The sequence below is a fragment of the Canis lupus genome, chromosome 1 (genome assembly GCF_048164855.1).
Source record: "Canis lupus baileyi chromosome 1, mCanLup2.hap1, whole genome shotgun sequence".
NCBI lineage: Eukaryota > Metazoa > Chordata > Mammalia > Carnivora > Canidae > Canis > Canis lupus.
Window position 1 is genome coordinate 89471238 of NC_132838.1, and position 14310 is coordinate 89485547.

At 41.9% G+C, this 14310-nt stretch overlaps 1 protein-coding gene across 6 annotated transcripts in view; it reads right to left on the minus strand.

The window, feature by feature from the left end:
* The window catches only part of PIP5K1B (phosphatidylinositol-4-phosphate 5-kinase type 1 beta), a 299006-nt gene that overhangs the window by 132270 nt on the left and 152426 nt on the right, over positions 1-14310 (minus strand). For all 6 annotated transcript variants that reach the window (XM_072838944.1, XM_072838954.1, XM_072838961.1 and 3 more), the window contains one exon: positions 6101-6231. In XM_072838944.1, coding sequence (XP_072695045.1) covers positions 6101-6231 — 131 coding nt within the window. The remainder of the gene's footprint in view (positions 1-6100; positions 6232-14310) is intronic.

The following is a 14310-nucleotide window of genomic DNA, read 5'->3' on the forward strand; positions in this document are numbered from 1 at the left end:
GCAAGCATGACGACAAGAAGCAGGGTAACTGGAGGGTGCTTTGTCTAAATGTACCAATGGTGCAAACTTTGAGCAGCAATACAGTGGGACAAGGGACTCTATAGTCCAGTAACAAATTAATGGTGGCACCTACTCTTCAAATTGGACCTTTGTAAGTCAGGGTATGTAGAAGCTGACTTAAGTGTTATTAATTTCCTCTGCCATTTCAGGCAAGTGGAGTCCCTTATGACTCTTGATTTAACCAGTGAAATTTCAATCGGTCCCCTCTCTCTTGCCAAATTAGTGCTCTTGAATGGGAAAACAAAGCAAAACAAAGCCAAAGACACACTCCTTGCTGGTGTCACCCTCCTGCCGAGCACTTCGGGCACACAGAGAGACATGTGCTATCTCGTGCAATGCAAGGCCGCACCATCTTTTGAGGCCAGCTGGCTGACAGCCAGTCTTTAAAAATCAGTAGATGAAAGCAGCTTAAAGTTCAAAATCAAATAATGTATTGTGGGCTGTCATTGACCGGGAACACGTGATATCAATGACTGTCTAAATGCCAAACCTCCCAAGCAGTTGGTACCACCCTGGGAAGTCGTGTTTTGAAGGCAATTTTAGATAAGTTAAAATGTTATGTAATATTCAGTACATGCACTAAACCTTTTATTTTGAACTAAAGGAAGAGGCATGTACCTTTTATTAATAGGAAATCCGTCTCTCCCCATCCCCACTACTTAAATGTTGAACAAATATTTAGAGAGCTTTGACTTGAAGGGACATCATACTCTTTGACTTGTCCAGCATTGGCCACAAATCCTCTTTAAAGCAGGGAGGACTATTCTAGCAGTCTTATGTGTTGTCCACATCTACTTATATAAGGCTTGGCACAGAATATCTGTACTGGCTGGGGTTGTCAATCTTTTTAGAGTCTCTGTTGCAACTACTTAGAGCTCTACTCAGCTCCAGACAACATGTAAATGAATGGATATGGCTGTGTTCCAATTAAACTTTATTAACAAAATGGGACAGGGAGGCATATTTATCCTAGGGGCTGTACTATGCTGACCCATGGTATATAAAGATAGGTTCTCAGATGAGTTAACATCAACATTACTTGAAATGCAGGTAGTTCGCTAACCTATCAAAACCATAATATCTAGCACTGAAATCTGACAACGCTCATATGAACCATTGACCAGTATGTTTGCTTGCCATTTAGAAAGATGTTTCACCCTGACAATAGTTCTGAGTAATTTTCTGCTCAATGACGGTATCCCTTGGCCATTCACATAAATCCCAAAGAGTGCAGACATCAAACTTACGGGCAATTTGTGTTCTGCAATGATCCTTATTGTCAAACTGAACTCCATTTTATAAATGAAGAGATTTTTTTTTTTAAGTGAAGAGATTAAAATGCAGAAGACTTTTAGGAATTCTTTAGGTAGATGATTATTCTTGAATATGGAAAATTATAAACATTTTTAGTGCCAGCTTTCAAGCTGTATTTTCCCTTACAGGGAAGACAGTGATGGGGGCTCTAAAAGTGGAGAAGTATTACAGCTGCTTATTGAGGGCCTGGAGAGACAGCTTTAGGTTGATAATTTTGAGGTCAAAGCTGGATACTTTTTCTGATTCAAAAAAGTAGGAATCCTGTTACTGTGCTTTCTTGCCACAGTGTAAGGAAACGCAAAACTCTGGAGACAGCCACCCTGAGTTCAAATCCTGCCTTTACCATTTATTGGTTGTACAGCTTTGGGTAAAGCCATTTACTGTCTCAGGGCCTTATCTACTTCCTATGTAAAATGGATATTTTTGTTTTTTGGTAAAGATGAAAGGTAAAAACAATAATTTAATATCATGTTATATAAATATTATATCAATAAAACCATGGGTGGCTCATAGTAGGTACTCCTAAGTTTTGCCACCTGAGGTTCATGTTTACAAGGCAAAACATTATGAAACATCCTCTTTCTTCTTCACTTATACATGAAAATTTATAACTAAGTTTCTGATCACAGCAGAGAACCTAGGGTCAAAAGATTAAGATATGGGCAAAGTCCTTTTACTCCTCTACTTTGATTTTGGAAGATCATGCAATTAGATCGTTGAAAGGGATTTTACATTATCCTTCAAATCTCAAGTCCAGAGGCTTTCCATCTACAAAATGAAATCATCTGTAGAACAAATATGTATTATCTAAAAATAACGTTGAGCTACTTTAACATACATACATACATACATACATACATACATACATAAATAAATAAATAAATAAATAAATAAATAAATAAATAAATAAATAAATAAATAACAAATGCATTTTGTTGCCAAGGGAAACAGATCCTGCAGCTTCACAATGGTAGTGAATTAGAACATCTCAAGGTACCCTAAGCAATTAGTTTTCTTCATGACCCAGATAGATTCAGTGCATGTTAGAGCCATCAGACACTTCAGAATGCTTAGTTGCTCACAACCAGGGACAGTCCTGCTGCTGCCCCCCTACCCCCCCGCCCATCTCCAGGCAGGTATAGAAGTACGGGCGGATGGGGAGGGTATTTTATCTAGCAGCTTTATTGTGGTATAACTGACATATAATAAGGTACAGTCTGTTAATTTTCATAGGTGTCTATATCCATGAAACCATCACCATGATCAAGATATTGAATTTACTCATCACTTTGGGGGAGCATTTTGATTGTGAGGGTAATAAGGAGATATTACTGGCATGGCCTTGGGGGGTGACAAAATTCCTGAAGTGTGCAGTCTTACACAAAGAATTGTCTTATCCAAAATAGCCACTGAGAAACGCTGGCTCCAATCGCTTTGTTAAACGAATGAAGAAACAGCCTAGATAAGGAAACTGAGGCAAGGCCCATATATGTTTCTTCTGTCCTTATGTAAATATACCCAGAGTACATCTGTTATTTAAACAAACAATACAGTGTTTGCTAAAAGAAATTCTTGTCTGAATCAAATGCTTCATGTCATATTGACATTTAAAAGCTATACATGTTTCAGGTGCACCTGGGTGGCTCAGTCGGTTGAGTGTCTGCCTTTGGCTCGTGATTTTAGGGTTGTGGGACTGAGTCACTGGGCTCCCTGCTCGGTGTTAGTCTGCCCACCTACCCCCCCAACACTGTGCTCTCTCTTTCTCTCTCTCAAATAAAAAAATTAAACAGAATCTTCAAAAAAAATAAATAAAAGCTATATATCCTTTAAAATGATATATTTTAGGGATCCCTGGGTGGCGCAGCGGTTTGGCGCCTGCCTTTGGCCCAGGGCGCGATCCTGGAGACCCGGGATCGAATCCCACATCGGGCATCCCGGTGCATGGAGCCTGCTTATCCCTCTGCCTATGTCTCTGCTTCTCTCTCTCTCTCTCTCTCTCTCTATCATAAATAAATGAAAATTGAAAAAAAAAATAAAATGATGTATTTTAAATGTGACAGAGAGTTCCTCTAAGTAGGGTCAGTTAGCTAGGTATTCCTCTCCACCCAGTGATGTGTCTGCCATGCAGGGACTGGTGTTGTTACCCTGGCACAGAGAGTAGAGGTCAAAGACACAAATACTGGGTATGGACAATGCTGGCTTTCCTACTCCCGAGGAAAAAGGTGAAAAAAGACCTCATTGTGTCTTAATTATAAGATATAACATGCTTATAATAAATCATCCATGAACAAAAGGATTGATGGCACCATGAAAGTACCTATAGTACATATGAAGACCTACTTATGTGCTCCATATTATAAAATATCTCACAGAGTGTCATGTATAATTTAGTTGCTAGATAAAATTTTAGGTATTAATTTATAAAGTCATTTGGGGTTTTATTAGTTGCACAAAGCATCTAACAACTCCAAGAATGAAACTTGGTTATCTATCAGAAAGATTATCACTGTAACATGGGAAGTAATGTGCCAGGTCAGTGGTTCTCAAACAATTATGCGCTCAGAATCACCTGGAGGGATTGTTCAACAGATGCTCCGTCTCACTTCCAGAGCTGCTGATTCAGTTGATCTGGGGTGGAGTCCAAGAATATGCATTTTTAAACAAGTTCCAGGTGATGCTGAGGCTGCAGGTCTGGGGAGTGCATGCTTGGCCATGCTTTCCCAGGAGCCCATCCATACTTGGCTCTATTGATTGGACACTACAGGTAGAAGAGACCGGGGGATGGTGCATGCTCTTTATCCACCCATCTGCCACTGTAACTGCTCTCAGTGGCCTGAACTCACTGCCAGTCACCCTACCACAGAAGACCTCGATTTCTCTTATTCTTTGTAGCCAAATTAAAAAGTCAGAATAAAAGATTCAGATAAACCTGTGACTTCCTGAGTTTCTAGAGAAAAAAAAAATGTAGTTAATATATACTTTCTGGGAATGATAAACAGACTGCAAAAACAAACACACAGGGGCACTTGGGTGGCTCAGTTGGTTAAGCATCTGACTTCGGCTCAGGTCATGATGTTAGGGTCCTGGGATCGAGCTCAGGCTCCCTGCTCAGTGGGGAATCTGTTTCTCCCTCTGCCCCTCCCCCACCCCCTGATCACTTGATTGCACCTCTTTTGCTCTCTCTCTTGCTCAAATAAATAAAATCTTAAAAAAATAAATAAAAACAAACACAGGACAATTTCCAACTATGGAAAGATGAACAGTGTCATGAGAAAACAGGATTATATCTTAGGTTTGAGCTGTCTGTCTCCTGTATGGAAACTTCTTCTGGGGGCTGCTAAGGACCCCAGAGAAGCAAATTTTAAAAGTTCTGATAGGGCAGCCCGGGTGGCTCAGCAGTTTAGCGCCACCTTCAGTCCAGGGCGTGATCCTGGAGACCGGGGATCAAATCCCATGTCAGGCTCCCTGCATGGAGCGTGCTTCTCCCTCTGCCTGTGTCTCTGCCTCTCTCTCTCTCTCTCTCTCTCTCTATGAATAAATAAAATACAATAAAATAAAAGTTCTGATAGATCAACTGTATTCTTCAGCCAAACTAGGCTGTCTGGGTTCATCACCTAATGGTTTGATTTCCAGACAGTTGACAACTGGACATGGAGATATATGTAACTATCATTTCCCTGAAGATTAAGAAAATAATAATAAGGCCATGCAGGTCCTGAGGGTCAAGGGTCACCCCAGCCATTCTCACCCGAGCCCAGGAATAACTATTAACAAAAGTGGCTTAATTGGCAGAGAAATACTTATTTTAAAATATATATGTGTCTTCTAAGTCAACTCATAGCCCCAAAGATAAATTAATTGCCCTAAGCCCCCAAATCAAGTAGCTGTATTTTTATTTTCTAGATCCTTTTCTTTGAAAATCCCTGTCAGTAGTGGTGACATCTCCAATTTAACAATGATTACTTCTTCTCAGCCTAGCACTAGGCTTTAAGAATTTTAATTTATTTACTTTATTTTGGTAAAGACAATATAACATAGGGCTTTCCATTTAAACCATGTGTAAGTGTACAGTTCTGTGCAATTTAGGCCATTCACACTGTTGTGCAACCAAAGCCACCATCCATTTCAGATTTATTTGTTGAATAAATAAATGTACTCACTGCCCACCAAAAAAAAAAATATGATAAAGCTGATGGTGGCACGTATGGTTAACTGGGGTGTGCTTGCAAATATGGTGTCAGGATAGCAGGAGTCTCATAAGGTCTCTGGAGGAAAGCTAAGTCAAAGTCACCATGAATGAAGACCTACATGACTGAGCTCAGATATGAAGCTCAGTCGTGAGCCTCCAGCCCATCTTTGAAATTGGAGGAAGCAACAACCTGGCACCAGTTGCTTCTAAAATGCCTTCTTTTGCTAAACCCATGCAGACATTACTCTGTGAGTACTGCACTCTTTCCCACTGAATTTCAAAGTCTGTCTTCACACAGTCTTCTAGGCATTACATAAACTACAAGTAGCTCACAGGACAGAACCTACTTCCTCTCTCCATATAAAAAATGCAAGCCATTGAGGCAACATAAAGTGACAATCATTTGCACTGCTTCTAGGCCTGCTAAAGGTCCAGCGTGAACACGTTTGCATGCACTGGTAGGAAAGTCTTCAATGTGGAGATGCCACCAGGCAGGTTCTTTTGCACAGAAATCCTCACCAACAGAGATGTTCTTACCTGGGCAGGAACACGCTTTCCACCACATAAAAGTCTTGCATGAGGACATCTCTATCTGGCTTGGAAGTGAGATTCCCCACTGTGTATCCTATTCCCAGCTGAATAGCACCTTTGATAGCAGATGATGCAGTCTGCAAAGAAAACAAAGGTCAGGGTTAACCTCCATGGTCAAGGTCTCCTTCAAAGTTCCAAGCAGCGAGTGAGGTCAGATGTTTTTTCTTGTTCCAAAGCAAAGAGGAAGCTGGGTTTGGAGAGATGATAGGATGCTTCTTTTGATGGTGAGTCTATTCTGAACATTAAGGACCCTCCTTGATATGGAATTTTTTAATGATAATCTTTCCTACAAATATTTCTAAGGTCAAGTTATAGTCCCAAATCTCCACCTTTCTTTTAGTAAGAACTCAGAAATTTGGTAGGATACTTTCATTATGTAGCATTATTATTTCTATCAAAAGAGAAAGGCTACAGCCACATTTTTTAAAAAATCTGAAGTTCTAGAACATACCTACGGGTGAGGAAGAGTATTTTATCTTCAGAAGAAATGAGAGAACAAAAAGTAACCTGAATCTGGATAAAGTTTAATTTGGAAATTGCTTACTGGTTTCATTTGCCATGGATCCATCAGCAAAATTTCCTACATTGATCTGTGATAAAACCCACAGAACTGGAATACCAATACTTCCAACCGACTACTTTCCCAGGATCATTCCATAATTCAATTCACACAATATTAGGGAATGATGCATCTACACACATGTGTATACTTATGTATACATGCATGCGTGTGAGTGTGTACATAGTTTTAACCAACACAATAGGAGAAAAAGCAGAATAACACCATTTAGGAAAATTAGAAGACAGTCTTCTTGATGTTTGTAAAAGTGTGGCCATTTCAGAAGTCAACTTTTGGGGACTTAGTCCTATGCTAGTGGTGGTTTGTTTGGAGGTGGGGTGGAAAGGCTGCAGATTAGCTTGTTCTATGTGTTCTTTGTTTGTGATCACAGAACAGCATCCAGACAGGTTTAAGGGGTCTGAGAGTTTTATGCAGAGATAATTTTGAGCCTTTAAGAATGAATTAGCTCCATAATTAAGGAAATCTGAGGATTAAGGATCAAATTTGAGGCCACGATCAATCAGTGTACAGCTCAGCCACTTCCACCCACACAGCTGGTAACAACCCTTCTCCCCGTGGAGTCATCATTTGGTGGCTTGCTCACCCCATTGCAAATGTGACATCATCCCTAGTCTGACGACAACTCCCTACTCTCCTCTGTACAGGAGGCAGAAAAATGGCCCGCATGCCTCTTTACTTAAGATCCCAGGGCAGCCGGATGGCAAAAGACTTAGAACTCAAAGCCCCCAGTGCAACTAGTGCTCCGAAAACAAAAAGGTTGCTATTTTAATTCTCCACTCTGAGCTCTGCAATGCCACCAGTTGGCATCAGTGACCTTTTGTACCCAGAGCTCTGACTTCTGAAGGCTGAAATGGAGTTCATTTTAACCTTGCATAAAAATTCAAAAGGCATCCCTTCTCCTATCCATTACTCAGAGCTGTATGGCACAAGGTATGACATCAGCATCTTCCAGAGGATCCGACACCCCGAAGAGTTCTGTTCCAGACCTATCAACATGGTCATGTGCTCTCAAAGTGCCTGTCTCTCTCTGTCCCCTACCCCTGACTGCTTTCTGGAACTATCTGTAGTTCTAACTTAATTCAGTCATCTAGCGCTCCTTGGGCTGGAACACCTGTCACACAGATGTAGTACTCAATTCTCTGTTGACTACCCTCCTCCCTGACCCCCAGCAACAGAAAGTGATCAAATAGTAGGAGTCTCTATCTGGTATTTTCAAACTTTAGAAAGCAGGAAAATCTCTGCGATACTTATTAAAACAGACCAAAGGCAAAACCATGGAGACAGTAAAAAGAGCAGTGGTTGCCAGGGGTTCGGGGAGAGGTGGCCAGGGGTTGGGAGATGAGGGTGGAGTACAGAGGGTGTTCAGGGCAGGGAAAATACTCTGTAGGACACTGTACTGGTGGCTACAGGTCATTATACATTTGTCTAAACCCATAGAAACCCATCAAGAGTGAATCATAATGGAAACCATGGACTTTGGCTGACTATGATGTGTCAATGCAGGTTCATCAATTGTAGCAAATGCACTGTGTTCTAGTGGGGGATGGTGACAGTGGGGATGCTCTGCATGTGTAGGGGCAGAGAGTACATGGAAAATCTCCACACCTTCTCAATATTTCTGTTACCCTATGACGACTCTAAAAAATGTCCTTAAACAAAAAAGTCAATGGGCATTGCCAACCAAAACCAAAACCAAGAACAGATGGATGGGTTGCATTTCTAGGCTTTCTGGAGGTCTAGGGGGAGGCTCAAGGATTGGCTCTTGCTGTAAGAAGCACTGGAAAAATCTTCCTCCTATGGCAGAAGATTAAATTTTGAGTTCCCCAAAGAATAAGATTGTGGAAGGAGCCCTACTGACGTCTGTTTATGTTAAACCCCCAAGCAGACTTGTGATCCTATTACCTTCTTTTTAACTTCTTAAAATTCAAGAGCTCTGATGGGAGAATGTAGCAATTATAATACAAGTTAATATTTTTTGGATCAACTCTTTGTGTCAGACACTAGATATACAACCATCACACAATCACAATCCAGCATAATCATAGCACCTACTTACAGAGCATTTGCTACGTGGCAGGCATTGCTCTAAGTGCTTTTGATTATTCGAACTCTTTGATCCTCACAATGACCCTATGAAGTAGGTATTATTACTATTTCCATTTTACTAACTCAGAAAGGTTTAGTAACGTACATTAGGTCACACAGCTAGGGAAGATGTGGTACTAGGACTCATACCTGGGGAGTCTGGCTCCAGAGTCCAAGTTATAAGCCACTATATACCACAGCATATAACATCTAAATCTCTGAATGCATAGGATCCTTTCAAGGACCCTGAGAAGTAGCAACAATTGCACCCATTTTACAGGTGGGGATTTAAGGCACTACAAGGTTAAGGGACTTGCTCCAGCCATGTTGCTAGCATGTGGTAGAGTCTTGCTGCAAAGCCCACGCTGCTTCCACATCTGTTTTTTCGTTTGTTTTTTTTTTCCAAAATGAGCCCAGAATCCAAGTCAGAAGTTGCCTTTAAAGTCTAGCCGTTTGACCTCAGCAAAGGAAGTAGCTCTGTGGGAGCCATTCCTTTTGATAAAATAGGGATAAAATATTTTATTTGCTTCCAGTCCTACCCAGCCATGAGTAAGCCTAGGAAAAACTGTAAACCACTTGGTAAACCAGTATAAATACTGGTTAATGTCATTTAACGTTAAATGTTTATGTTAGTATCACTACTAATAATGTGGGGAGGTATAAACATAAGGAGGTATTTTGCTGCTGAGGGAGGGATCACGCTTTGAGGTTTCCTCCTTTCCATCTCCCTGTAAAATTAAGTGCTTTAGCCCTGATGCATTTGTGTAGAATTAAAAAGCATTTTGCCTACTTTGTGGAAATTTCTGATGGCATTCACAGAGGCATGTGGTTTCTTGAGTCACCAGCAGTAAAGGCCTCTCCATGGGGCCTGGTGATGGGCAGTGCTGTCGCATTTTCTAACACAGCCACTCTTGAGCAAGATGTGCTTTAAAACTGTAAAACTGACGGCACCAGGGTGGCTCAGTAGTTGAGCATCTGCCTTCAGTTCTGGACATGATCCCAGGGTCCTGGGATTGAGTTCCACATCGGGCTCCCTGTGAGGAGCCTGCTTCTCCCTCTGCCTGTGTCTCTGCCTCTCTCTCTGTGTCCCTCATAAATAAAATCTTTTAAAAAACCCTGTAAAATTGAAATGCTACCTGGAGTGTCTATGGTTGGCAGAAGAGTAAACCATGATGATGATGAAGAATCTTCTGTGTGCAGTACCAGTGGTTGGTCTTCTAGAATCAGCAATTCTTTCCCTGCAAACTGTGAACCATAAGCCCTTCTTCCTTCCTTGGGGATACCCTCCAACAGATCAGCGAACCAGTAACAAGTGGACGGCTCACACATACTCAGCCTCTCCAGTTTGCCTGGCAGGACTCTACGTACATTTTAACAGTGCTGGGACATTACCATTTTCCTGTCGAACTCCAACAGGGACCTTTGACTCCTTTAAAACATATAGTTCAAGATTTCAGAACACAGTGAAACAGTCTATTTTTAGGTCAGTACTTTGCATGGGCTAAGTGGCAGCAACATGTTGCCTGGATACTAGTAAAACCTCTACAGCATTTCATACTCAGAGAGAGAACCAGAGAACATCACAGAAGCAAACCACCAACACTTACTTTCATAACTCCTCTTTCCTAACCCAAACTTGCACAGGGATGATGTTAATAAGAGGAAGATGAAGGTCAGCTTGCATTTGTGTAACAGATCCTATGTTTCAAAGACCTATCTTTTAATGATCGTATTTGATCCTCATAATTTTTACATAGGTAGGGAGGGTTTACAAAGCCCATTTTATAGGGGCACCTGAGAGGCTCAGTCGGTTAAGCATCCAACTCTTGGTTTCGGCTCATTTCATGATCTCAGGGTCCCAAGATCAAGTCCTATGTTAGGCTCCCTGCTCAGCGGGGGATCTGCTTGTCCCTCTCTCTGCCCCTCCCCCTAATGCTTGCTTGCTCTCTCTCTCTCTCTCTCTCTGGAATAAATAAAGTCTTTTAAGAAATTTTTAAAAAATAAAGCTCATTTTATAATAAAGGACTGCAGCTCTGGGAGATTAACTGAATCTAAATCCCTTGGCAGTGCATGGCAGAGCCAGGGGTGAAACTCTGATCACCAAGGCCCCTGGTTCAGTGCTCCACCCTCGACATTGTTGTACGGGCCTGAATTTTTCTGCTGGAGACAGATCTGACTGAAGCCAAAAAGTACTGGCACGATGAGTTAATCATGGTGACAGCAACAATACGACTAAACATCTGTGGAAACCTACTATTACGGGAGCAGTGATCCTGACAACAGTAAGATTTAAATGAAGTGACATGGGTTACAGGAAACTGCTTTCTTCAGCACATTGTCTATGAAATTGGATCACTTAATATGCCATCTGATATCACTGGCCTGAAAAGGAAGTATGAAAACATTTCATGTCAACAGCATTTTCCCCTCCAAGGTGTTCTGATGAACTAATTATGGGATTGCAGCCATTATAGATGATGCTGCAGTGATTTTTATCAGAAGTACAGATCTCATTGTGTCACCACCTAGCTTGAAACCCTCTAATGGGTTCCTGGTGTCCTCACTGCAGGATTAAGCCCAAACCCTTTAGCTTTACATGGAAGCCCATCTGATAGCATTACTCCTTCCTGACATCCATGGATTCTTGCATCCAAATTAAAAAGAGATTCCCCACCCCTCCAACACCCCCCACCATGCACACATATACTCACACACACACACTCATAAAAACACACCCACACTCTATCCTTTGAGCAAGCTGACATTATAGGTCCATGATACCTAACAACTGCCTATGACATTTCCTGCTTGTGTGCATTTTTCCCAAGGAGAGGGCCTGATGTGCTTTCTTTTTTTCAGAATGTCTGTTTTTTTCCAAAACCACACACAGATCTAGGAAGTCTAGTTCTAAATTACAAATGTTCACTGCCAAGGTGCCTTAGACTAGGCCATAAACACCTGGCTCAGTAATACCTTTTCATAGCAAGAGGAGGCAGCTCTCGTCTAACAGGAAGAAGCCCACTCTCAGGTATAGGGTAACCCCCAGCCCAGCCCCATCTCTGAACCTATACTCAAGAATGGAGACATAGGCTTCTTGTCCCATGATAGAAATAAGAGAAAAGACAGAGGGACAGATTGCATAGAATGGGTCATAGGACTACAGAAATGGGCAAGTCTGGGGGTGAACAACCTAAGGCCTGCTGAAAGAGAGTGGGGCCACCTCTTGCCTTCAGGTTGTTCAAACCATGTCTCCAGTCCCTCCCCTTCTTATGTCAACTTTCTATTGCTGCAGTAGCAAATAGCATCCAGGAGAATCTCCCCATCCACAGATCACTAACTGGATCACATCTGCGAAGTCCTTTTTCCATTTAAGGTAACATATATACAAAGTCTAGGGATTGGGGCAGAGCCAACCATGAGGGCCCCATAATTCTGCAGATCGTTTTTCTCTACTTCAGGACTGACTCTAGCATTTTCTCTGGGATTTCCTCAGGCAAAGAGAAGAGCTCCCTTCAGAACTCCATTTGGTCAGATGCCCTTCTTTCACTTAACAAAGATCTGCGGATTTTCTGTGAGCCAGGCATCGGGGAAAGAAGGACATGGTTCTTGCTCTTGTGGGAGCTTCTGGTCTAGTAGGTGAATGAGATGTCAAGCAAAGACCCTCAGACATAATGACAACAGCAGTCTGGGACATAAACAAGAGGGTGAAGTGACTGAGGCCCAAAGGGTAGAGGTCCATTCTGGAAAGGTAGTTAGGAGAGGTGGCCCTGAGGAACAGTACACAGGCAGAAACCTAGAAGGTAAGAAGGGCCAGTCCGCAGGCTGTCTGGAGGCCCCACATGTGCCAGAGGCTCTTCTATGAATGGGGATACAGAAGTGGCCTGGCCAGAGTCCTGGCCCACCAGGAACCGTGAGTCCCATGAGGAGGTCGGGGGAACAGATTTCCAGGTAGAGACGAGCAGCAGTTCAGGGACCCAAAAACAGACCATCGGGGGTCAACTGCAGTGGGCCACAGAGAAGGTGCCAGAACCGGAGGCCGGAAAGACATAGTGTTCCACCCTCCACAGTGTTCCAGATCCAGGGCTTACAGCCATGCAAAGGGTTTTTGTGTTTTGATAAGGAAACAGCATCCTAATTTGAAAAGGATCATTCTGGCTGCTGGGAGGAAGGAAAGTTAGCAGGCTGTTGTAGTGGTTCCCACAGATGAGAAGATGGACAGAAGACAAGAATGTGAGAGAGATTTTGGAAGGAGTTAGGGCTTGCTGTGAACTAGAAATGAGGGCAAGCAAAGTACCAACAAATCCTGGTGTTTTTCTGGATAAGTTGAGAGGATGGAAGTTCCTCGACTAAGGTAGGAGACTGAGGAGGAACACGTTTTGGAGGGATGATCAAACGTTCCATTTGAGATGCCAATGAGACATCCAGTTAGAGACATAAAGATACAAGTCTGGAGCTTTGAATAGAGGTTTGGGCTGAAAATTTGAATCTGAGTGTTTCTGGCATATAAAGGGTATTGAAAACCAAGGAGCTGGGTGAGTAACACAAGGAGACGGTGGAAAGTTCTAGAAGGGCCCTGGACATGATGAAACATTGAGGGACCAGAAGGAGAATCATTAGCGATGACAGAGGAGTGACTGCAGGAGTAGGAAGAAAATCAGGAAAGCATGGCTTTATAGAAACTGAGAAAAGAGAACTTGAAGAAAGGAGTGACCAGAATCTCAACCAAGCGGCTGTTTCATTTGGGAATATGAATGTTACAACTTGCTGGCATAGCAAAAGCTATGGGTTAAATTCTCTATTCTTTGTCTCTCGTATCATTGATTCATAAGTAAGTCCAAGTATGGATCTTGAATACGTGACGAAATTCATCGATAAACTCCAATCAAATCCTGTCATCATTTAAACCATATTTTTCAAATGTGCTTTTAACTTCAAAAAAATAAAATGGTAGTTTACAAAAGCAGGATGCAAAATACATATAATAAAATCTGAAAAAGAAAACTTCACAACCTTATTTATACACATCCACAGAGGAAAATAGGTCAGGAAAGAAATATATCAAACTGTATGATTATTTGTGGGTGGTGGAACAGTAGGTGATCTGTACTTTCAAGCCTTATACTTCTTGAATTTCCCAAATGTTCTGTTATATGTAGGAAAAGAACTGTCCTTCAACCAAGGTACTGCTACTATATCAATTCATTTTGAGGGATGAATATACACATATGTACATGTATATACATGTTTGGGATTTGCTCATTTTTAATTTTAAAATTTTAAAGATTTTATTTATTTATTCTTGAAAGATACAGAGAAAGAGGCAGAGACACAGGCAGAGGGAGAAGCAGGCTCCCTGCGATGAGCCTGATATGGGACTTGATCCCGGGATCCTGGGATCCTGGAATAAGAACCTGAGCTGAAGGCAAATGGTACCCCTTTGCTCAGTTTTTAAATCTCACTTTCTTTCAGGTCAAGGTCCCACTGCTAGAAA